Genomic DNA, 26673 nt, shown 5'->3' with positions numbered 1-26673 from the left:
TCGATTATGCCGATTTGGACGACCTTGCGAGAAGGACGCCCATCTCCCGATTTGTGTCGAAAGATGGGCGTCCTTCTCGTTTGAAAATAAGCGTGATAGTTAAAAAGAGGGCATGGGCAGGTCGTGGGCATTTCTAAAATCTATGCGCGTGGTTATAGAATACACCCGGTCTGCTCCTAATTTAGGCGTCGGCATTTGCACCACGATTTACTTGGCGTAACTGCCCGCAACTAAATTTAGTCGCTTGGATAGGCGCTTGGCGTATTCTATAATCCGTGTGGAAATTTAGGCTACTTCTATAAAGTAGGCCTAAATTTAGTATCAACACCAATTACAGCCAATAATCAGTTGTTAAAGCCAATTAGTGTCTGATTATTTAAGTTCCATGTGTAACTGACCTTAACCTATCACTTGGGGGAGCAAGTTAATAGCATGAGGGGGTTACAGTGTACTTACCAAACACGGTCAAGTTGACTTGTGCTTGCTTGTTGCCTTGTTTGTTTTCCACAACAAAAGTGTAGCATCCACAATGCTCCTGCCTCGCTGAGGAGATGGTTAGCTTGCTGGTATTCTCCGTGTTCTCTATTTTGATATAGTCATTTTCTTTAATCTAGAGAAATCAGAAAGGCATAATTCTATGGATAAACAGCTGTATACCCACAGGTAAAAGGGTGTGGTGAGATTGGGAGAGGCAGAGCACAGTACACACAGAGTGGCCTAGTGGTTAGTGCAGTGGACTTTGATCCTGGGGAACTGAGTTAGATTCCCACTGCAGCTCCTTGTGACTGTGGGCAAGTCACTTAATCCTGCATTGCCCCTGGTACAAAATAAGTACCTGAATATATGTAAACCACTTTGAATGTAGTTGCAAAAACCTCAGAAAGGCAGTATATCAAGTCCCATTTCCCTTTCCCTATTTGACAGTCTACATGGAATGTTGCTACTATTGAGATTCGACATGGAATGTTAATGTTGATATTCCACTAACAACATTCCATGTAGAAGCCTGCCCTTGCAGATCAGCAACGCGGCTGCGCAGGCTTCAGTTTCTGTGAGTCTGATGTCCTGCACGTATGTGCAGGACGTCTGACTCACAGAAACAGAAGCCTGTGCGGCTGATCTGCAAGGGCAGGCTTCTACATGGAATGTTGCTAGTGGAGGAGTAGCCTAGTGGTTAGTGCAGTGAACTCTAATTCTGGGGAACTGGGTTCAATTCCCACTGCAGCTCCTTGTGACTCTGGGCAAATCACTTAACCCTCCATTGCCCCTGGTACAAAATAAGTACCTGAATATACTATGTAAACTGCTTTGAATGTAGTTGCAAAAACCACAGAAAGGCAGTATATCAAGTCCCAATTCCCTTTCCCTTTCATAGCAGGAGAAAATATACACTTTAGAAACTGAGTCTCACTCCTGTGGCTGGCGCATTTTCAAATGAAAGCTCCCCCCCCATCAATTCTCATTCAGGGTTCCTTTTACTAAGCCGCGGTAAAAGATGGCCAGCGGTAGTGTAGGCGCGTGTTTTGGGGGCGCACTGGGCCACTTTTTACCATGTCTGCAAAAAAAGGCTTTTTTAAAAAAATGGGACAGGAAAGGGGCATGCTGTTTACCACCGGGAAAGTGCCACGCGCTAGAAAATATTTTCTGCCACGTGTTTTCGGCGTGCGCCAAATTCAGAATTACTGCCCGGGGCACATGGTAGCCAGGCAGTAATGCTGATTTGGCGTGCTCTAGACACGTGTAGATAATAACACAAAACAGCGAAGATGACCCCCCCCAAAAAAGGGAAAACATAAACAATAAAAAAACCTAAGTATAAAATAAAAAATAAAAAAATGATAAAAATAAAAGGTAAAAAAAAAAAAAGTAAAAAAAAAAAACTCAAGACGACACACAAAAACATAAAAATGCAAATTTTATTGAAAGGTGATATGACTCGACACAGCTGTGTTTCGGCCCAACTGGCCTGCGTCAGGAGTCTTTACACCATGTATGTGTTCTCTTGTCGTTTGGAAATCTATATGGAATGTTCTGTCAAACGAAACCTTATTAAACAAGCTGTACCTTTATAATCATACTGTGTAAACAGTCTTTCAAACAGTCACTACAAAGATCTTCGAACTCAAGACATTAAAACGCTGTCTTTAACAACTGGAGAAGCTAAAGTGAGCGTCTCACTCAAAGGAAATCTTACGCACCTCTGTAAAAGGACCCCTAAACTTGTTAGCTATTACTTGAACTATTTGATACTGGAGACTGGACTTTGGACTTTTGCAGATGATCAGATTAATAAATTATAGAGAATGGTTATTAATCAGCAAGGTTTTTTTTAATGCCTATGATGAATAGTTCCAGTTTTGAAGGTTCTGTTTGACTTGGAGCTCTTTAAGGCTTTTTCCTTTCTTTATTTTTCCATCTTCATGTTGCAATACATTATTGCTTCTCATTATTGTGTTTTGGGAATTGATCTTGCTTTAATATTTACTATAGCATTTGATTGTATTACCTGGCCTGTCTATTTTGGAGGTGCTTATTAAATTGGTTTGACAAGTCTCTTCTGAAGGAAAAATCCACTGATGTCAAAACATAGGACGGATGAAAAGAAATCTAATATAGGCCTCGAAGAAAACCCAGTGAGGTTTTTTTGAACCACCAGATTTGTATTGGTGTATCCTAAGATCTGGTGGGGAAACTTTGATCACTATTCTTGGAAAGATCTGCATTTTCTGTTGAACTCAAACCAGTGGGAAAGCCAGACGCCCAATTTGGTGTGGGCATAAAAGTTTCTCTGCCCTGCCTTATCCTCACTTCAGAATATAAATACTTTAGCCCATGAGGATCCTCAAGCTCTGTCGGTTGAAGACTTCCTCTGAAGGTGGCCAGAACTCCCTTTTACCAAGCTTGGCAGGCAGTAGCAATGTCCCTGAGCCACTGCTGCCAGCACCACATGCATGATTAGAGATCGCCAACTGCAGAGCTTGGTAGAAGAGAGTTTTGGCCGCCTTTGGAAAAGGTCCTTAGCTGGGGATGCTTGGGGATCCCCACCAGCTATACAGCAAGGATCAGGGCCAGTGTTAGACATGCTCTGGCCCAGGTCAGAAAATATAAGAAGGCACCCTCTCTGAACCCCTCTCCTCCCCGCCTCCCCTCCAATTTCCCCATCTGCCATTATAATCACACCACCAGACCCTCACCAAATACAGAACAAGGGATCACAAATAACAAATAAAAATATTTAGACAAAAATTGAATTGGGAAAACCCAAGAACTTAACATGTACTACAAAACTGGAGAAATAAAAACAGAAATGCATTTCCTTCTTACTGAACACAATGCAAAGACATTTGCTATGCACAGTTCCCAAAGCTAATATATTCCATTTAAAACATTTAAAATAATATGCTTTTTTCTACCTTTGTTGTCTGGATGTTTTATTTTTCCATTATGTTGGTTCCAATTTCTTGTCTGTCGTCTACTAATTATCCTTCAAGCGGCTGCTGTCCATTTGTATTTTCTCCTCTCTGCCGTCTACCCCACTACACCTACCTCTGATTATTGATCATTCCGTTTTAGCTCTTTCCTCTCTATTTTTTCTGCCTTTCTGTCAACTCAGATTTCACCCTCTTTCTCACCCTTCTCCTCTTTTTCAATTTTCAGCTACCTATCAGATTTCCATCTTCTTCTCTCACCCACTAGCTCTCCCATTCCCCATCTCACTCCTTCCCCAGCCCTCCACTCCCTTTCATCTTTATTCTTCTCCACATTACCATATTTCTACCCTCTGTAATCATTATCCTCGCATCCATTTCCTTGCCACTCTCATCCTCCCCCTCCTGGACTCTCCCACATGGTTCCACCATTCCCAGCATCTTCCTCCCTCCACCCTTCTAGCCCAGCATCTTCTCTCTCTTTCTTTCTTCTTCACCCTCATAGCCTGACATATCCCTTTCCCTTCTCTCTTCCCTCTTGTCCTGTCCCCCATGGTCCAGCATTTCTCCCTCTGTCTTCTCTCACTCCCACTGTCCGGGATTTCTACATCACTCCCATCTGCTCCTGGATCCAAAATCTCCCTCTCTTTCCTCTCCACCTCCTATGCAACTCTCTCTGCCCCTCATCCAACCTCATGTCCTACATGTCTCCCTCTCTCCCCTTCCCTTGTACCCCAGATCCAACATCTCTCTTCCCCCTTTCCCTCATGCAGCACTCTCCCTTCCTCCATTTCTACCTTTCTCCCACTGTCCACTATCTCTCTCTCTCTCCCTCTCTTGTGCCCAACATCTCCCTCCCCTCCACCCCCATACAAACGATTTTCCCTTTCTTGCTTCTCCCTATCCCTTTGCCCATCTGTCCCTTCCTCCCCTCCACGCCCATGTCCAACAATTCACCCTTTCTTGTCCCTCTCCCCCAGTGCAGCATCACTCCCTTCCTCCCTTCCGTGCAGCAACATTCCCTTCTTCTCCTCCACCCCATATCTAAAAATTCACTCTCCCCCACCCCAATGCAGCATCTCTCCTTTCCTCCCCTTCCTCCACACAACTCTCCCTCTCTATTCCTCCACTCCCTGCAGCATTTCTTCTCTCTCTTTAATGGGTCCACGGCAACAGCAGCGATTCCCACATGCTGCCTGCTGCTAACTCAGAAGCCTCCCACCTGCCGCTTCCTGCCCAGGCAGAAACAGGAAGTTGCCACAGAGGGTGTAAGATGTGGCAGAGGGGAGGCTTCCAGGTTAGCGGCTGCTGGGTGGGCCTAGCCCTACCTGGGTCCACTGTGGCTACACTCCTGACTCAAACAGTGAAAGCCACCAGTTTAAATCCAACTCATACTGATACAGACCAAAAATCATTACAACGCAAAAGCTGTATGGTGGCCTATGTAAAATGAATTGTGGCCTTAGTTATGTTTTGGGTGAACAGTTGACCACAATCTAGCACTAATCAGTACCTTTCTTGAAAATGTCAGCAGAGAGGTCTAACATAGTGCAGGTATATGGGCTGACACAATAGGGGTTCAGGGACTGGGGCAGGTCAGCCTGTCTGGGTCCCCCTCACATACATCAGTACAATCTTTTAACTCCCAGCTTCCTTCGACACAAGCATCTCCATACTGGGACACACCACAGATCCATCAAGCACGGTAACCTATTTCCAATAGTGGCCAACCCAGGTCACAAGTACCTGACAGGATCTCAAAAGAGTAAATAGATTATCCTAGGAATAAGCAGTGGATTTTTTTTCCCAAATACGCCTTAATAATGATTTATGAAATGTTCATCCAGGAATGTGTCTAAACCTTTTATAAACCCTGCTATGCTAACATTTCTAAACACTTTCTCTGGCAACAGATTCTAGAGCTCAATTATACATTGAGTGAAGAAATATTTTCTCCGATTTGTTTTTTTTTTTTTAATTTTTGTTACATTTGTATCCCACGCTTTCCCACTCATGGCAGGCTCAATGCAGCTTACAAGGTGCAATGGAGGGTTAAGTGACTTGCCCAGAGTCACAAGGAGCTGCCTGTGCCTGAAATGGGAATCCAGCTCAGTTCCTTAGTTCCCCAGGACCAAAGTCCACCACCCTAACCACTAGGCCACTCCTCCACTGTTGCTACTATTTGAGATTCTACATGAAATGTTGCTATTCCACAAGCAACATTCCATGTAGAAGTCGGCCCTTGCAGATCACCAATGTGGCCGCGCAGGCTTCTGCTTCTGTGAGTCTGACGTCCTGCACGTGCGCCTGCGCAGCCTTCTACATGGAATGTTGCTAGTGGAATAGCAACATTCCATGTAGAATTTCCAATAGTAGCAACATTCCATGTGGAACCTCCAATAGTATCTATTTTATTTTTGTTACATTTGTACCCTGCGCTGTCCCACTCATGGCAGGCTCAATGCGGCTTACATGGGGCAATGGAGGGTTAAGTGACTTGCTCAGAGTCACAAGGAGCTGCCTGTGCCTGAAGTGGAAATCAAACTCAGTTCCTCAGTTCCCCAGGACCAAAGTCCACCACCCTAACCACTAGGCCACATTTTTTAAAATGTGACTTAATTGACACAATCATATCTCTCACCTTCCCTGCTGCAGAAGAGCAACACATTTTACCTGTGTCTGCTTCCTTTGCTGGCTTCAGTCTAAAGTCAGAACCACAGAGTACCCTGCAGTCTCGTGACACTCGTCTGCCCCAACAGGTCACATTTTTATAGTGCAACCGACAGACAGAACAGGATCAAAGTGCACAGACTCCTAGACAGTAGTCTCATTTCACCTCATCCCCTCCCCCAGAGACAGCCCTGGCAGACATGAAAGTTAATTTCTCTCTAGAGATGAACAGCAGGTCTGAGACATGTTTGGCAGGCAACATGGGGGAAGGATGGACTGCCATTGTCCATGCTGTAGCCTTTATTTATTGATTGATTTTATTTTTTTTACAACTCATTGTATCTAAGCAATTCTAGGCGGTGGAGAACAACAGACAATAAAATAAAATTAATATGAGCACAAAAAATAAGCAACCCCCCCCTTCAAAATACATAAAAGAATAACTAAAACACTTGATTGAATAGCCACGCTTTTAAACATTTTTAAAAATGCAGAAAATAAGTCATACTATGGCTTGTGATTCAGTAGTGTAGCTACGTGGGGCCACGGGCCCCCGCAGATTTGGCCATGGCCCCCCCTGCTGACGACCCTCTCGATCCCCCTCCCGCCACCGCCGCCATCGCCTACCTTTGATGGCGGAGGACCCCAACCCCCACCAACTGAGGTCCTCTTCTCCGGCGTGGCCGTGTTGCTGATCTGCAAGGCTTCGTTCTGTTTCTGTGAGTCTGGCATCCTGCACTTCTACATGGAATGTTGCTAGTGGAATAGCAACATTCCATGTAGAATCTCAACTAGTAGCAACAGTGGAGGAGTGGCCTAGTGGTTAGGGTGGTGGACTTTGGTCCTGAGGAACTGAGTTTGATTCCCACTTCAGGCACAGGCAGCTCCTTGTGACTCTGGGCAAGTCACTTAATCCTCCATTGCCCCATGTAAGCCGCATTGAGCCTGCCATGAGTGGGAAAGCGCAGGGTACAAATGTAACAAAAATAAAATAGATACTATTGGAGATTCTACATGGAATGTTGCTATTGCACTAGCAACATTCCATGTAGAAGGCTGCGCAGGCTTCTGTTTCTGTGAGTCTGACTCGCAGAAGCAGAAGCCTGCGCGGCCACATTGGTGATCCGCAAGGGCTGACTTCTACATGGAATGTTGCTAGTGGAATAGCAACATTCCATGTAGAATCTCCAATAGTAGCAACAGTGGAGGAGTGGCTCAGTGGTTAGGGTGGTGGACTTTGGTCCTGAGGAACTGAGTTCAATTCCCACTTCAGGCACAGGCAGCTCCTTGTGACTCTGGGCAAGTCACTTAACCCTCCATTGCCACATGTAAGCCGCATTGAGTCTGCCATGAGTGGGAAAGCACATGGTACAAATGTAATAAAAATATTGGAATAGTTTTTGAAGTGATGGCATTGTTTAAAAAATGCTGACAGTATTTAAAAAAAAAAAAACACTATGATGGAATTTTATAAAGCTGACAGAGGCACCTTAATATTAATCTGTCTAATTTACACATCACAGAGAACCAAATAATTTTCAGAGATTCTTTTCCACAGATATAAAATAAAGAGCAAAGTACTGTGTAAAACCATTCCTACCTAAGGCAACCTTCAATAGAGTTTTCATTTCATTTATTACCTCACTAGTGGAACCGAGCCCGTTTCATCAACAATGAAACGGGCCCTAGGAAGGCTCTCGTGTGTTTTTTTTCTCTTTCCCCCTGCCCTCCCCTCCATGTACAGCGATTCTCCTCTTCCCTGCCCTCCCATCCGTGTCCTGCGATTCTCTCCACTCCTCCCATCCATGTCCATCGATTCTCCTCTGCCCTGCACTCCCCTCCCCTCCCCTCGATGTCCTTCGATTCTCTCCTCCCCTCCATGTCCAGCGATTTGTACCTGAACGTTCTCTGGCTGGCTGGCTTCCGTTCGTAACATCTCCTGACGTCAGCTCGCCTCCAGCGTTCCCTTCCCTCTCACTGTTCCGTCCTCCTCTGACGTCATTATGTGTTTACACGAGGGCGGGACAGTGAGAGGGAAGGAAACGCTGGAGGCTTTCTGACGTCAGGAGATGTTACAAACCCAGACAGCCAGCCATGGAACGTTGGAGGTACAAATTATTATATAGGATAACCCGCTCAACATTAACCAATGGGACTGAAATGTTCACCTTCAATTAGCTGTATGTTCTTAAAAATTACTGGGTGAAGGGGGAAATATCTAAATGCGATTTTGGACATTTTGCTGAAAACATCCAAATATCAAGTGGCGAACATGGCCATTTTCGAACCTGAAAAAAGTCTATCTTTTTGGTTCAAAAATGGCCATTTTCTAGATGTTTTTAGACATTTTGGAGAAGATTCTATATATGGCGCCTAAAAACTCCACAAAGAACTAAACGTATTCTATAAAATTTAGGAGCAGTATATAGAATATGCTTAGTCAATAACATAGCGCCTAATTCTATGCGCATTCATTTATGCCAATAAAAACATGGTGCAAAATCCCTGACCATAGATTTAGGCGCACTGACCCGTATTCTGTAATTACGCACAGGAAACTTTGGAAAGCCCATGAAACGTCCATAAACACGCCCCTTTTAAGCTATGCATGTTTATTTTGTACTGCGCGCTTTGCAATTTAGGTGCACTTCTTTATAGAATACTAGTAAAAAAGGCCCGTTTCTGACACAAATGAAATGGGCGCTAGCAGCAAGGTTTTCTTCGGCTCCCCTGCAGCCATCCATGTCCAGCAACCCTCCTCTCCCCCTGCGCCCATTGCAGCCACCCATGTCCAGTGACCCTCCTTTCCCCCTGCAGCCATCCATGTCCAGCGACCCTCCTCTCCCCCTGCACCTACCCATTTTTTAGATTGTAAGCTCTATAGAGCAGGGACTGTCTCTCTATGTCATGTGTTCAGCACTGCGTGCGTCTGGTAGCGCTATACAAATGTTAATAATAATAATAATAATAATGTCCAGTGAACCTCCTCTCTCCCCTGCCCCCCTCCTGCCACCATGTCCAGCGACCCTCCTCTCTCCCCTGCCCCCCTGCAGCCACCCATGTCCAGCGACCCTCCACTAACCCTGCACCCACTGCAGCCACCTATGTCCAGCGAACCTCCTCTCTCCCCTGCCCCTCCTCCTGCCACCATGTCCAGTGACCCTCCTCTCCCCCCTGCCCCCTGTAGCCACCTATGTCCAGCGACCCCCTGCCCCCCTGCAGCCACCCATGTCTAGCGACCCTCCTCTCCCCTTACGCCCACTGCAGCCACCCAAGTCCAGTGAACCTCCTCTCTCCCCTGCCCCCCCTGCAGCCACCCATGTCTAGACCCTCATCTCTTCCCTGCCCCCCTGCAGCCACCCATGTCCAGCGACCCTCGTCTCTCCCCTGCCCCCCTGCAGCCACCCATGTCCAGGGACCCTCCTCTCTCCCCTGCCCCCCCTCCAGCCACCCATGTCCAGGGGCCCTCCTCTCTCCCCTGCCCCCCCTCCAGCCACCCATGTCCAGCGACACACTTCTGGATATGGTTCAGCTGTGAGGCATGTTTCCCCACCCCCCCCCCCCGGGTTCTGAAGTTGACATCATAATGGCTACGGTGATGTCAGCCTGATCTAGGGAGTCTAGCAGACCAACTCGGAATGAGCCACGGTCCCAGGCAAGTCAGAATGTTGGAGGTGAGAATTATTATATAGGATGCTTAGCGATTTCCATACATAAATTGTAATTATTGCCAATTAGTATTCATTATTGCTTTTTAAGTGCAGTTAAAAACATTAATTGCTTTGTTCTGCCAATTATGATATGCCTGTACTTGGGCATGGAATCTACCCATCATATATAGAATCCGGGGATTTGTGCTCAGTGCGGTTTGTTTTGTGACCACTTTCGAAAAAAAAAAAAAAAAAAACATCCAAGGGAAAAACGCACAAAAGCAAGCTATTGAGATGTAGGATAAGCCAACATTCTTGGTAGACTGGCACCACAGACATCCCAGCAGAGCAGTGGGGCACTCTAGGGGGCACTGCAGTGGACTTTACATAAAAGGTCCCAGGTACACATCTCATCGTTATCCCCTAATAATGTATAGGGAGTCCTCCAAAACCCACCAAAAACTTAGTGTACCCAACTGCACATCACTATAATAGCCCTTATATCTGCAGGTGTCACCTTTTTGAACGACCTGCAGATGAACTGCACAGAAAAACGTCTAAAAATGTAACATAGTAACATAGTAGATGACGGCAGAAAAAGACCTGCATGGTCCATCCAGTCTGCCCAACAAGATAAACTCATATGTGCTACTTTTTGTGTATACCTGACCTTGATTTGTACCTGTCCTTTTCAGGGCACAGACCGTATAAGTCTGCCCAGCACTATCCCCGCCTCCCAACCACCAGCCCCGCCTCCCACCACCGTTTCTGGCACAGACCGTATAAGTCTGCCCAGCACTATCCCCGCCTCCCAACCACCAACCCCGCCTCCCGCCACCGGCTCTGGCACAGACCGTATAAGTCTGCCCAGCACTATCCCCGCCTCCCAACCACCAACCCCGCCTCCCGCCACCGGCTCTGGCACAGACCATATAAGTCTGCCCAGCACTATCCCCGCCTCCCAACCACCAGCCCCTTGATTTGTACCTGTCCTTTTCAGGGCACAGACCGTGTAAGTCTGCCCAGCACTATCCCCGCCCCCAACCACCAGCCCCTTGATTTGTATCTGTCTTTTTCAGGGCACAGACCATATAAGTCTGCCCAGCACTAGCCCCGCCTCCCAACCACCAGCTCCGCTTCCCACCACCCTTCAGAAATAGTGATTTGGACATTTTTGCGAGAAAAACGCCCATCTGCTGCTTTGTGCCCCTTTTTGGATGTTTTTCTCTTTTGAAAATGAGCCCGCTCCAGGGCCTGATGGATTCACGAATAGATTCTATAAATGTTTTGGGAAAATATTGGCGCCTTTGTTGGTTCGGGTATTAAATAAGATAGAACACCAAAAAGAATTGCCTCACTCATGGCGATTAGCTCATATTAGTATTCTCCTAAAACCTGGGAAAAACCCGGTGCAATGTGGATCATATCGACCCATATCACTCTTAGATACAGACTATAAAATATTCACGAAAATTCTAGCCAGGCGATTACAGAGGCTTATGCCGGAATTGGTACAGAATGATCAGACGGGGTTTGTAGAAGGAAGACAAACGTTTGACAATATCAGACGGGCACTGCATTTAATACAAGAGGCAAATAGCACACAGCAACCAACAATCTTACTTTCTCTCGACGCTGAGAAAGCGTTCGATCGAGTGCACTGGCCCTATATGTTTAAGGTTCTGCATAAAATGGGAATGACGGGCCGATATATAAAATGGCTACAGCGTCTGTATGAGCAGCCATTAGCAGAATTGATTATAAATGGGGAATGCTCAGCCACTTTTAAATTAAACAGGGGGACACGGCAGGGATGTGCACTTTCTCCCCTGCTTTTTGCCCTCACGATGGAGCCATTAGCCCAGGTAATTAGAGCAAAGGAGGCCATTCATGGGATCCAAATTGGTCATAAGATACATAAAATTATGCTGTTTGCAGATGATATCCTTTTGACTCTAACAGATCCTCATAGATCATTACAGAATATTGAACAAACATTGGGGCAATTTGGGCGAATAGCAGGATTTAAAATAAATATGACAAAATCAGAGATATTGGGCTTAAATATAAATGCAGAAGACAGAGATAAATTACAAGAATGACACCCGTATAGATGGACAAAGCGCTCCATTCGATATCTGGGAGTTAATTTGACACCTAGTCTAAACACTCTTTTCGAGGCAAATTTCCCAGGTAAATTGCGAGAAATGTTACAGGAATTAGAGAGGTGGGAAGGGCTGGAGTTGTCCTGGTTAGGCCGGATACAAGCAATAAAAATGATGTTGCTACCCAAAATTTTATACCTCTTCATAGCATTACCAATCCAAATCCCCAAAAAATTCTTTAGACAACTAAAGAAAAAAACCTTTGCGTACATTTGGAACCATAAGCCGCCTAGAGTACAAGCAGAAATGCTATACCAACCTAAAAAAAGGGGGGAATGGGAGTGCCGGATTTCTTTAAATACTTTCAAGCAGCACAGCTAAGAATATTAGCAGCATGGATTAATGAGGAAGACAAACCATGGTTACAAATTGAAAAACACTGGATAGGACTTAATCACCCAGCAGCATTACTATGGCTCCCCAGTAAACGGGTTAGGGCAATGGCAACATTGCTACCCCCAACAGTGGCATACCCCTTAATGACATGGAATACATTACGCCAACAAGTCTGTCCACAGAGAACATATTTCCGTAAAATGCATATACAAGGGGCACCGGGATTTCCATGGGAAGAGGGAGATACAATATATAAGCAATGGAGACAGAGAGGGTTGAAACAATTGGATCAAATATGGGAAGAGGGGACAATACGTTCATATAATGAGCTGCAAGATGAATATAATCTCCCAGCACATCACCTGTTATATTACACTAGAATTAGAGACTATATTCTTCAAAAAGCCAAAGGGGAGCTACAAAAGGAGGAAACAGAATTAGAACGGGCCATGGGAGGGAATAGTCGTAAAAGGTGTGTGTCAAGAATATACGGGGCACTACTCTCATATAAAACCCCAATTCAGCAATACATACAGAAATGGGAACAAGATATAGGGGCCACACATGAATTGAAGAGTTGGGAAAAGGCGATAGGCTTTCTATTAAAGGGATCAGTAAGTAGTTCCATGATAGAAAATGGATATAAGATCCTATACCGATGGTATTATACCCCACATAAAGTAGCGAAAATGTTTCCAGGCTCTTCGAATCAATGTTGGAGGGGATGTCAAGTGAGGGGGGATATGAAACATATATGGTGGTCATGCCCAAAGATACAATCGTATTGGCAGGAATGTCTTAAGTTATTGAAACAGATATTGGGTAAAGAATATCCACAAACACTGGACTACTGCTTGTTGCAATTTCGCCCTCCTGGACTTCTGACACCTCTTCACCGTTTGGCTTCCATGTTTTTAGGAGCGGCAAAGATTGCACTGGCGGCCGCCTGGAAGCAATCGCTGGCACCACCAATTGTCCAAGTTTTACATAAAATGGACTATATGTATCAAATGGCAAAGCTTACAGGGATGAAGAACAATCAGCTGCCCCAATTTACCAAAATATGGGACAAATATAAGCTTTGGAGATCCCAAGCGGGAATTGACTTAGATGCTCCGCAATTGATAATACCACGGAGGTGACATCACTTGGCAAACTCGGTCCTTTTTATGGGCCCGAAGTATGGAGTATAAAAGCAGAGACACCACAGAGATCCATAGAAATATGAAGAGACTAGGGGGGGGGGGGGAGGGGAGGAGGGAAGGGAAAGGGGATGTCTATAGGATGTATAAAGGGATGTCAAAGTTTGTATTTCTAAGTTGTTTATACACAAAAATAAAGTTTAAAAAAAAAAAAAAAGAAAATGAGCCCAATAATACATAGGAAAAATATTCCTTCTTACTTTCCCACATTCCTCCTCCTTCCAGGAATATGGTCAGAAATTAGCTGACCCCCCCCCCCCCCCACCCCCTTCCATGGATAAAATAACCAGGGCTTTTTTTGAGGGGGTACTTGGGGGTACTGAGTACCAGCACCTTTTCCATTGTCTGCTAAAATCGACCCATGGACCCCAAGTTTTAATGAAAGAGCTCAGGCTCTACACACCAATTCTGCCTTGTCATAGATTCTCTGACTGGTTGCAGGGGACCTGGCTATTGTGGGGTGGGTCCCTCTGTGATCACCCCACCCCTGAAGGGTGGCCTGGCATTTGAGTACCAGCACCTTTTTTGCTAGAAAAAACATACTGTTCTTTAGGATTCCAGAATCTTGCTATTCTTTGGGGTTCTATATGGAATGTTGCTACTCTTTGAAATTCTGCATGGAATCTTGTCACTCTTTAGAAGGGCTTTTTTTGAGGGGGTACTTGGGGGTACTGACATAGGCGTAGTTTGACTGTTTCATTTGGGGGGGCAAAGGAAGGGGCGGGGCATATTAGCATATTCATTTGCATATATGTATATGCAAATTATGCTAATATGGAGGAAGGAAGGGAGCAAGAGCTGGCTTTTTTGGGAATAACCAGTGTTCGTTTGCCAATGGATAGCCACTGAATCAGAGAGGCAGCGGGTTTGGCGACAGGCAGTGGTGTGCTGTGTATAATTATACTACAGCAAGAGGCCTAGAGAGACAGTACAAACGTAAATAAATACGTAGTGTCAGCTATTATATATTTAAACTACGCTCCACCTATTGGTGCCCCAAGGAACTAACAATGCATTCTTTGATTTTTTCTTTCTAATGGTCCTGTGCTGAGATTTGACCACTTGATATTACTTCTTATATTAGCTCTATTTATTAAGTCCTGTAGGTTGAGTGAAGACTGCTAATCCAATTCCTGACCTACCGCCTCTATTCCAGTTTGGTACTTCTGCTACAACTGACCTCTGACAAGACAAAGAAGCGCTACCTTCTCCAATGAGAATTTTCTTTTGTCCAGATGATGTCATTAACTTTGACCTTCTTGGTTATGCTCTTAAATATTCTGCTGTATTAAATATTTTTGCAGGCTCATCTTTTCCAGAACCTACATGGCACTTTACGTATAAGCTCTCTATTACAACAGACAGCGACCGTGATTCCAGAAGATACTTCCATCACCTGGACTAGTTATGAGTTTTAAATTCCTACACATTAGCCTTCTGCTCTGATTATGACTATTTCCTAAGCCACCCTTCTTTCTGAATTATCTAACTCGTAAGTCCTGCTGGCCTCCTGCAGCTGAGGGCTCAACCCTTGGTGTTCCCAATAATATCAGTAGCTCGGTCCATATTGTCCCCAATCTTAGTCATCGCAGGTGAAGATTCCATACCTATTGGCGATAGATTTCAATGCATTGCCTGTGCCTTTTGACTATTTTTGTGCACCATATTTCTGACTCTCCATACCTCAATAACTTGAACAATCAACATCATCTCTTAATTTTCAATTTATATTGTTTTTTTGGTGCCCTTTTCTTTTGTTACATATACAGACCTATTGTTATTTGATCATCTCTTAGTAGTAATTACCAATCTGTCTTGCACATTATGCAAGCCAGAAGTGGGGATATATTATGCAGATCCCAATTCCTAGTATTAAGAGGGTTGCAGTTGAAGCTCTGACCCCTACCAATCAGGAGATATAATTTCATATATACTATTGCTATTTATGTAAATTGGCTTTTCGTTATTGAACCCTTATGGTTTCGCTTTTGCTTTTGCACTTAATTAGCACTGTTTTCTCCATGTTTACATTGTCTTTCATGTCTCTTGACATCTATATATTATTTTTGCTTATTCAGTTCACGCTGATTATGCCCACCAAGATATAGCAATGTAACATTCAGGCATACAGTCATCTTGATGGACAGATTATGATGGTGCCTGCCTAGAATAAAGACATGGAAAGATCCAAGTTTGTACACCATAAATACGTCTTCAAGATCTATCCAGGCCCAAATGATGTTAGATCCCCCAAGGTTGTGGCAATAATCTTTACACCTTGCAAACTACTGGACCACAAGTCCTGGGTCCATGTGAAAGATATACGGGTTTACTCAGCCGCAGAACCAGATGTTACCAGCTTAACCATCTCAAGACCGGCCACTTCCTTCAGCAGGCCAGCCTGAAAACCCAGATCTCCGTCCAGATCCTTCAACGCTTCCACCGCCTCAACCATGATCGATGAAAGAGAATTCAGAACTGATACTTAATTTGAGAATTACTGTTGCTGTTTATGGACATTATACATTCATATTTTGTTTTATTTTCAGTTTAGCAGTAATCCTGTCTATATATGGAAAAGGTTTTATTTTTATTTTCCTATTATTTCCTTTATTGTTCTAAATGTTTTTCTAAGAGTTTCCCCGTTATTTCTGTTTATGTAATTGAAATTGAAGTTGATATTGCTCAGATACATGGGTAACATCAAACCCTAATACTGGCTAAGATATCATAATGTAGGTGTAAACTCTGTTAGTATCAACCAGTTATGCAATTGTTTAACTTTGGTGTAGGCTTACTTAAGCTGCATGTCTTTCTGTAGGTTTGACTAAGCTGCAAGTGGGGTAACGGATATATAAAATGCTTCCCATACTTCCAGGTCATTATGCATATGTCAAGATCCATGTATGACCTTTGTTATCCACTTTTTAGTGCTCATGATTGGATGCTAATGATGAGTAATAGTAAGGTCCAGGCATTCCGACCTGTTTAAGGATTCTGAATACCTACAACCTAAAACAGCCTGCAAACAGAGTACTAACCATGTATTTGTTGAGCCCATAACAATGCTTGATCGAAACCACTGTTCCTTCTCAAGACCACTGAGATAGATACATTAGATTATCTCCCATGCACTATGCAACAGATACAATAGAAGCCATAGAAAGACCTGAAAGTGTTTATTAGTACGATCCACCTTAAATTGCTATTACCCACATACCTATACTTCATGAGATTTTGTAGATGAACTCATGGATTTGTCCCATTCATAAAACCTCTCTCACTACAGGTTTGAGTAAGCCTCAAGAGGGGTAACATCAAGATTAAGGCCCAAGGGATTGGGTAATATAAAGGGAATTCCATATGCCCAAATAATATATCACCTGAGAATGAAGTTTCCTATCTTGCACCATACCTTCTAACAATTTGTAAGACCAAAACTCCCCCTCTAGTTTGATAGCTTGCCACCTTCTGGAATGGATGATGACAAGCTTGACGAGCTTTGTGTCACCCCTCTCCAGAGGGGGTGACAAGTGGGGAATGTATAATTATACTACAGCAAGAGGCCCTCACTGGATGCCCACCGGAAGGGTGGAAGGCCAGATTTTAGGACTCAGGCTGTAAAAATACCAGCTAGGTTTAAAAATCTATGACTGGCTGAGCAAGGACGTGCTTTACCTGTAAGTTAATATGTGTCCCCGCTTGGGATCCATCCACTGGAATAGTGGTGGATCAATTTACATACCTTAAACAGCTTAAACTGCTAAAAGGCACTGACTGGGCCTCATTAGAATTTGGTGTGACATTCAAAAGCAGTGCAAAAGCCAAGATCAAGGAATTGATGGCTAAAATGCTAAGTCAGATTACAAGATGATATGAACCTGAGATATCTATATTTAGATATCTTCATAAAAAAAGTTGTTTTGTTCATGTTTGGATGTCCGTATCTAGGGAGATGTCCATGTTTGGATGTTTGGATGTCCGTATCTAGGGAAATGTTGACAAAAAGGGAAATTGCACAACAGGTTGCAATACTAAAACGGAAGAGCACCTGGCCGGAGGTCATGACTCATAGATTAAGCAATATTAGAGAAAAAAAAAATCCCTCTCCATAGACTTGTATAGTGACCAAATTGTATAAAAGCAGGGTGCATGCAAGCACTCAGGAGAACTTTTCTCCAACGCCTCGGAAGCAGCAGAGCTCCGGTCAGCTGAATCCAGAATTTGTCTGATGAATGTATCTGATTAAAGTCTGATATGCAAATAAACTCTTCATTCTAAATGATGGTTTGTGGGCTTCACTTAATGATGAAAGGCTGTAAGTATAAATGCTTTTGCTACATCAGGCTATCATTCGCTGCATTATATAACCTGTAGCCTAAATCCAGTTTGTCATAAGGCTGGTATCTATTCCTTGCCAGTGCTGAGAGGCGGACTAATGCGGGTATTTGAGACCTAACGTCTCTCTCAGTGGCAATTCCTTTTAAAACCTCATAACTCCTGGATTACCCCAGTACTAGTGTTATTTAGAGATGGAGTCAGATTGAGGTCACTCTAGCCTTCTTGGGGGGCTCGGGACCCCCCAATTCTCAACAGCTGGCAAATGTTTAACAACAGGCTCTCCCCCCAGTCCCCCTCTGCGCCCCCCCCCCCCCAAATTGCAGAGCTGGCTATAGCCGGGGAGAGAGCCTGGGGGGGGGGGGGGGGTATAAATAAGTAAATATAAACTTTTAATGTTGAGCACCTGATTCTCAAAGTGAACATATTGTAAACACTATAATGAAAATAAAATGATTTTTTTCTACCTTTGTTGTCTGGTGACTGTTTTTCTGATCATGCTGGTGCAGTATCTGATTCTGCTGCTATCTGTCCTCTTAACTCCGTTTCCAGGGCTTCCTTTCCATTTATTTATTTCTTTCTTCCTTTCTTCTTCATTTCTGGTCCTCAGCTTCTGCCTATTTTCTTCATCCATGTGCAGTTTTTCTCCTCTCTTCCTTTTCCCTCATCTCATCTCCTTCCTCACTCTTTCCTCCCCTCCATCCATGTCCAGCATTTCTTTTCTCTCCCCTGCCCTCCATCCACCCAGTCCAACAGTGACCCTCCTCTTCCCTGTCCCCATACCCAGTGGCCCTCCTTTCCCCTGCCCTCCATCCACTCAGTCCAGTAGTGACCCTCCTCTCCCCTGCCCCCATACCCAGTGGCCCTCCTTTCCCCTGCCCTCCATCCACTTAGTCCAGCAGTGACCCTCCTCTCCCCTCCCCTAATTCCGCCCTCTCCCCGTTCCTTCCCCCCCCCACCCACCCCCACCCCCACCCCGCGAGCCAGTTCTCCTCCCTCCCTCCGGATCCGTCCCTCACCAACGATCTTCGAATTTTTCACCTGCCCGGCCCGCTAGCGCTGACTCTCCACTGCCGGTTCACGCTTCAAAATGGCCGCCGAGACTTCTCGCGAGGCCGCCTCTGAAAGTCTCGGCGGCCATTTTTAAAGCGCGAACCAGCAGGGGAGAGAGCGCTAGCGCCTAGCGGGCAGGCAAAGGATTCGAAGATCAGGTCGGTGAGGGACGGATACGGAGGGAGGGAGGAGAGCCGGCTCACGGGGGGGCCGGGGGGGGGGGAGGAGAAGGAACGGGGAGAGGGTGGGGTGAAGGGAGAGCTGCCTGTTGCCGGCCCTGCGTTTGGGGGGGCATTGCCCCCCCTCGCCCCCCCCCCAGTCTACGCCCATGGGTACTGAGTACCGGCACCTTTTCTATTGTCTGCTAAAATCGACCCATGGTCCCCAAGTTTTAATGAAAGAGCTCAGGCTCTACGTACAAATTCTGCCTTGTCATAGATTCTGTGACTGGTTTGCAGGGGGCTTGACTATTGTGGGGTGGGTCCCTCAGCGATCACCCCACCCCTGAAGGGTGGCCTGGCGTTTGAGTACCGGTACCATTTTCGCTAGAAAACAACACACTGAAAATAACAGATGCATAGAGGGGCATAATTGAACGGAAACGCCTATCTCCATGGACGTTTATCTCTGAGAACGGGTCCGTGAAGGGGCGGGCCGAACCGTATTTTCAAAAAAATGGACGTTTTTCAGCTGGGCGTTTGTTTTATTTAGTGATAATGGAAACTAAAAACGCCCAGCTCAAAATCGTCCTAATCCGAGCCATTTGGTCATGGGAGGGGCCACGATTCGTAGTACACTCGCCCCCTGACATGCCAGGACACCAACTGGGCACCCTAGAGGTCAGTGCGGTGGACTTCAGACAACGCTCCCACGTGCATAGCTCCCTTACCACGGGTGCTGAGCACCCAACCCCCCTCCCCCAAAACCCACTACCTACAAATGTACAACACTACCATAGCTCTTAGGGGTGAAGGGGGCACCTACATGTGGGTACAGTGGGTTTTGGAGGCCTCCCATTTACCAGCACAAGTGTTACAGGTGGGGGGGGGGGGGGAATGGGCCTGGGGCCACCTGGCTGAAGTGCACGGCGGTACCCACTAAAAGTGCTCCAGGGACCTGCATACACGCAGGCCTCTAGGACTTGTTGCTGCTGTATAACATTGGCACACCAGTTGACACCTGAAGACTAATCTCTCCGAAAACGTCCTTTATTGGAATAACCGCCTTTACTCACTGTTAACTGCAGATCAGAGGTTGTGCCCCACTGGCAATGAGTCTCCCTGGTACTGAGATGAGCAGTAGGTCAGAGCTGGCAGAATGCTGTACAATTCCCTCTTTCAGCCACATTCAAGGGAAGAACTAAGTTCTGTAACATGGCTAACACAGGAAAGGGAACTAAAACTGGCTTACAAAAATGGCCACTACCGCATGGACTACAACAGGAAACACAACAGGGCACACTCTGACTCAGTAGGCAGGGGGAAAAGCACCATGGGAGAAGAGCCTACCAACTACCAACATCGTGAGACTGTAACACAAGCTAATGAAATCACGGAGCCCAATACCCTACACCCACCACAATGCAATGCTGATGTGACCCTGTAGTGCACCTGAGAGCCACATCTGACCCAGGGAAAGGCTGTGAGAGGATCAAACACATTCTGCTGTCATGGAGGTGGGTACGGCATTTGAGGCTGGCATACAGGCTGGAAATAAAGTTTGTAAAGCAGGGGCGTATCTGAAAGTCGGCGGTAGCGGGGGCCGAAGCCAGAGTGAGGGGGCACATTATAGCCCCCCTCAGCCGCCGCTGCCATTTCCGACCCCCTCCCCTGCCGCCGTGGGTACCTTTGCTGGTGGGGGACCCGAACCCCCACCAGCCGAGGTCTGCTTCCTCCTGCCGCTGCGAGGTTTTTTAAGTTCTTCATCGGGATTCATCCTCTGTCACTCTATGCTGCTGTTCAAAGAAGCTGCTAGCTGAATGCAGTTTCGGACTGAGTCTGACGTCGCTGCTGCACGTTGTACGTGCAGGACGTCAGACTCATGTACAACGTGCAGCAGCGACGTCAGACTCAGTCCGAAACTGCATTCAGCTAGCAGCTTCTTTGAACAGCAGCACAGAGTGACGGAGGACAAATCCTGATGAACTTAAAAAACCTTGCAGCGGCAGGAGGAAGCGGACCTCGGCTGGTGGGAGTTGGGGTCCCCCGCCAGCAAAGGTACCCACGGCGGCAGTAGGGGGGTCCAGGGCGAAATCTGCGGGGGCCCAGGCCCCTGTGGCCCCACGCAGATACGCCCCTGTTGTAAAGTGGGGTTTTTTTGGTGGGAGGGGGTTAGTGACGACTGGGGGAGTCCGGGGAGGTCATCCCTGATTCCCTCCAGTGGTCATCTGGGCAGTTGGAGCACTTTTTTGGGACTTGTTCGTGAAAAAAAAGGGTCCTAAAAAAGTGACCCAAAATCACGGTAAAATCGCCTTTTTTTTCGATTATCAGCTAAAGACGTCCATCTCTCCTCGGCTGATAACCACGCCCCAGTTCCGCCTCCACTACGCCCCCGTCAACTTTATTTGTTTCCGCGACGGAGTGCAGTTGGAAACGCCCAAAATCGGCTTTCGATTATACCGATTTGGGCGCCTTTGCGAGATAAACGTCTATCTCCCGATTTAGGTCGCACAATAGGCGTTTTTCTCTTTCGAAAATAAGCAGGATAGTGAGCACAAAAGAAAATCACATACATTAAATGTGTATAAGATGTAAAAGACATATTCAGTGCTGGATGGGAGATTAGGCTGCAGGACTAACTCTGCTTAATATTTTGGGAATTAGTCAAAAACCAGAGGACAATCCTGAGGCCTAATCACAGACCCATGTTTCTTTCCATATTGTTAAAAAAAAAGCCAAAACATCAGACCTAAATCAGAAGCAGACAAGTGAATCTAATGTCAATGTGGGGTGAGTTTTGGTGGGGGGAGGGGGGAGGTTTGGGAATACTAAAATGACATGTGAAAAATGAGATACTTGCTTATAAGAAGGGGAAAGGAACAACTAAGAATAGTCAGCCTGACTTCAGGAGAAATGTGTCCCCCCAGGCCAAACTTACTGGGCTTTTTAAGAATTTCCCACAGCACGCTTGCGATGGGAAGTAAGATTCTTCTAGTTAAGCTGGATTTTGGTAGTTTTTCAAATTACGGACGACGAGGCTGAGTCTATTGAGAGAGATTCTTGCATAGGCGTGGAACTGGGTGAAGGGGGAAATATCAGTGGGTCACAGTTAATAGATTGCATTCCAGCAGCATGTTACAAGTTCACGATAAGTGGGGAGTGAGCGTGCTACCAGATGAAATCAAAGCCTGATTATATGTCAACATGTATTAAAGTTGTATGGAATGGAGAAAGAAACTTCCTAGAGACTAAAGGCATATTTTGACTATTTTTGGATTAAAGGGGAAAGGGAATGGGACTTATATACTGCCTTTCTGTGGTTTTTTTCAACTACGTTCAAAGCGGTTTACATATTATATACAGGTACTTACAGTGGTGGAAATAAGTATTTGATCCCTTGCTGATTTTGTAAGTTTGCCCACTGACAAAGACATGAGCAGCCCATAATTGAAGGGTAGGTTATTGGTAACAGTGAGAGATAGCACATCACAAATTAAATCCGGAAAATCACATTGTGGAAAGTATATGAATTTATTTGCATTCTGCAGAGGGAAATAAGTATTTAATCCCTCTGGCAAACAAGACCTAATACTTGGTGGCAAAACCCTTGTTGGCAAGCACAGCGGTCAGACGTCTTCTGTAGTTGATGATGAGGTTTGCACACATGTCAGGAGGAATTTTGGTCCACTCCTCTTTGCAGATCATCTCTAAATCATTAAGAGTTCTGGGCTGTCGCTTGGCAACTCGCAGCTTCAGCTCCCTCCATAAGTTTTCAATGGGATTAAGGTCTGGTGACTGGCTAGGCCACTCCATGACCCTAATGTGCTTCTTCCTGAGCCACTCCTTTGTTGCCTTGGCTGTATGTTTTGGGTCATTGTCGTGCTGGAAGACCCAGCCACGACCCATTTTTAAGGCCCTGGCGGAGGGAAGGAGGTTGTCACTCAGAATTGTACGGTACATGGCCCCATCCATTCTCCCATTGATGCGGTGAAGTAGTCCTGTGCCCTTAGCAGAGAAACACCCCCAAAACATAACATTTCCACCTCCATGCTTGACAGTGGGGACGGTGTTCTTTGGGTCATAGGCAGCATTTCTCTTCCTCCAAACACGGCGAGTTGAGTTCATGCCAAAGAGCTCAATTTTTGTCTCATCTGACCACAGCACCTTCTCCCAATCACTCTCGGCATCATCCAGGTGTTCACTGGCAAACTTCAGACGGGCCGTCACATGTGCCTTCCGGAGCAGGGGGACCTTGCGGGCACTGCAGGATTGCAATCCGTTATGTCGTAATGTGTTACCAATGGTTTTCGTGGTGACAGTGGTCCCAGCTGCCTTGAGATCATTGACAAGTTCCCCCCTTGTAGTTGTAGGCTGATTTCTAACCTTCCTCATGATCAAGGATACCCCACGAGGTGAGATTTTGCGTGGAGCCCCAGATCTTTGTCGATTGACAGTCATTTTGTACTTCTTCCATTTTCTTACTATGGCACCAACAGTTGTCTCCTTCTCGCCCAGCGTCTTACTGATGGTTTTGTAGCCCATTCCAGCCTTGTGCAGGTGTATGATCTTGTCCCTGACATCCTTAGACAGCTCCTTGCTCTTGGCCATTTTGTAGAGGTTAGAGTCTGACTGATTCACTGAGTCTGTGGACAGGTGTCTTTCATACAGGTGACCATTGCCGACAGCTGTCTGTCATGCAGGTAACGAGTTGATTTGGAGCATCTACCTGGTCTGTAGGGGCCAGATCTCTTACTGGTTGGTGGGGGATCAAATACTTATTTCCCTCTGCAGAATGCAAATAAATTCATATACTTTCCACAATGTGATTTTCCGGATTTAATTTGTGATGTGCTATCTCTCACTGTTACTAATAACCTACCCTTCAATTATGGGCTGCTCATGTCTTTGTCAGTGGGCAAACTTACAAAATCAGCAAGGGATCAAATACTTATTTCCACCACTGTATTTGTACCTGGGACAATGGAGGGTTAAGTGACTTGCCCAGAGTCACAAGGAGCTGCAGTGGGAATTGAACCCAGTTCCCCAGTCTGTTGCACTAACCACTAGGCTACTCCGCCAATATGTCCTCCAATACAGTGGCGTCGCAAGGGCAGCTGACACCCGGGACGGGTTGCCGCTGTGCACCCCCCCCCCCCCGAGAACATACCTGGAAGACGGTGAGGGGCGGGCGGGAGAGCCAATCCGCCGAGTGCACGCCGCTGGGGGATGTCGGCTGGAAAAAAAGTTTGTAAAGTGGGTTTTTTTTGGTGGGAGGGGGTTAGTGACCATTGGGGGAGTCCGGGGAGGTCATCCCTGATTCCCTCCAGTGGTCATCTGGGCAGTTGGAGCACTTTTTTGGGACTTGTTCGTGAAAAAAAAGGGTAAAAAAAAAGTGACCCAAAATCATGGTAAAAACACCTTTTTTTCGATTATCAGCTAAAGACACCCATCTCTCCTCGGCTGATAACCACGCCTCAGTTCCGCCTCCACCACGCCTCCGACACGCCCCCATCAACTTTATTCATTTCCGCGACGGAGTGCAGTTGGAAACGCCCAAAATTGGCTTTCGATTATACCGATTTGGGCGCCTTTGCGAGACAAACGTCTATCTCCCGATTTAGGTCACACTATAGGCGTTTTTCTCTTTCAAAAATAAGCTGGATAGTAATGTCAGGAAATTCTTTTTGCGGAGAGGGTGGTTGATTCCTGGAATGTCCTACCGAGGGAGGAGGTGGAGAAAAAAATGGTGACGGAATTCATAATGGCATGGGATGACACAGAGGATCACTAACTAGAAAATGAATGGTATAAACAACAAAACTTTAATGGCTTCAGGTGTGCTTGCATGTCAAGTGGCGCTTAGATCACGACTACGGCTGTGAAGAACTAAGGCTGGTGCTGGGCAAGCTTATATGGTCTGGATCCTGTATATGGCAATCCATTTTAGGATGGGCTGGAGAGGGTATTGATGGAAACTTGAGTAATCTGGAACATGAGGACAGTGCCGGGCAGACTTTTACGTTCTGTGTCCCAGAAATAAAAAGACGGATTTGATAAGGCTGAAGTGGGCTTCGACAGCAAGTTCAGTAATTGAAACCTAAGGACGGGCCGGGTGGACTTCTACGGTCTATGTCCTAGAAATGCCAAAATGAGACAATGATCGAGTATTTCATCTGCCTTAACCCAAAGCAGGTAACAATAAAACATGCATAATATCAATAAAATAAATAAATAAATAAACAAACAAACAAACAAACCAACAATCATCTTAAAATACAATCAAAATAAAATCTAAATGATATAAAACCATCCACAGTTAATGCAATGGGTCATGTCACAGTCACTTCAGTATACTTCATTCCATTCATTGTTGGTTTAATCATGACTTGATAATGAGTGTGACTGTTGGGCAGACTACATGGACCATTCAGGTCTTTATCTGCCATCATTTACTATGTTACTATGGAGTTGCCGTCGAAGCTCTCTTCAGCCTATCCGGATATACGAGACACAGATCATAGAAGTCTGCTCTGCACTGGCTTTAGTTCCTCACAGCTGGAGATATGTGTGGGTACTAATATATGTAGGTAGCAAAATGTGGTACTTACACGTACAAGTCCTGAGTGATGCCATTCTTTTTACATAGTAACATAGTAGATGATGGCAGAAAAAAGACCTGCACGGTCCATCCAGTCTGCCCAACAAGACAACTCATGTGTGCTACTTTTTGTGTATACCCTACTTTGATTTGTACCTGTGCTCTTCAGGGCACAGACCGTATAAGTCTGCCCAGCACTATCCCCACCTCCCAACCACCAGCCCCGCCTCCCAACCACCGGCTCTGGCACAGGCCGTATAAGTCTGCCCAGCACTATTTTTTGTAAAATGGCTGTTTCCGCTGTATGTACTGCAAAATATATGTATTTTTCCCATTGTCTTATACATATGTTATGTGTTTAGCACATCTTTTGTAAAATAGGTTAAAGAGGTTATGGTTAAAAGAGGTTAGGGCACTACAGCTTGAAAAAAAGACAGCTGAGGGGAGTTATGGTAGAGGTCTACAAAATACTGAGTGGTGTAGAATGGGTAGAAGTGAAAAAACCAGGGGACACTCAATGAAATTACATGAAAATCATTTCAAAACAACCAGGAGGAAATATTTTTTCACTCAAAGAATAGTTAAGCTCTGCAACTCATTGCCACAAGATGTGATGACAGCGGTTAGTGTATCTGGGTTTAAAAATGGTTTGGACAAGTTCCTGGAGGAAAAGTCCATACTTTATTATTGAGATGGACATGGGGGAAGCCACTGCTTGCTCCGGGGTTGGTAGCATACAATGTTGCTACTAATTGAGTTTCTGTCAGGTATTTGTGACCTGGATTGGCTACTACTGGAAGCAGGACACTGGTCTACATGGACCATTGGTCTGACCCAGTATGGTTATTCTCATGTTCTTAACTGTGAATGTGCCACCTAGGATGTATCTTTTCTGACCTAGGTGACCTATACAAATTTGGTTTTCCCCATTTTTTAATGTGGTCAATTTGGAACCTGCTGAGAACTGGAGGTGATCAATGGAATATACAGTAAATTAGTGATTTAAAGTAAAGTGAATGCACCTCTAAAGATGCAGTTTAGGTTCTCCAGATACAGGAAGTTGTGTCAATATGGG

The 26673-nt window shown here is 45.5% G+C and overlaps 1 protein-coding gene across 1 annotated transcript in view; it reads right to left on the bottom strand.

Moving 5' to 3' along the window:
• LOC115473940 (myosin light chain kinase, smooth muscle-like) overlaps positions 1–26673 on the bottom strand; it is a 247079-nt gene that overhangs the window by 114108 nt on the left and 106298 nt on the right. Inside the window, exon 7 of the mRNA XM_030209146.1 lies at positions 457–610. Coding sequence (XP_030065006.1) covers positions 457–610 — 154 coding nt within the window. The remainder of the gene's footprint in view (positions 1–456; positions 611–26673) is intronic.

The sequence above is a fragment of the Microcaecilia unicolor genome, chromosome 7, assembly GCF_901765095.1.
Source record: "Microcaecilia unicolor chromosome 7, aMicUni1.1, whole genome shotgun sequence".
Taxonomy (NCBI): Eukaryota; Metazoa; Chordata; class Amphibia; order Gymnophiona; family Siphonopidae; genus Microcaecilia; species Microcaecilia unicolor.
Note: the sequence above shows the minus strand (reverse complement) of the source record. Positions and strands in the feature narration are given on the sequence as shown.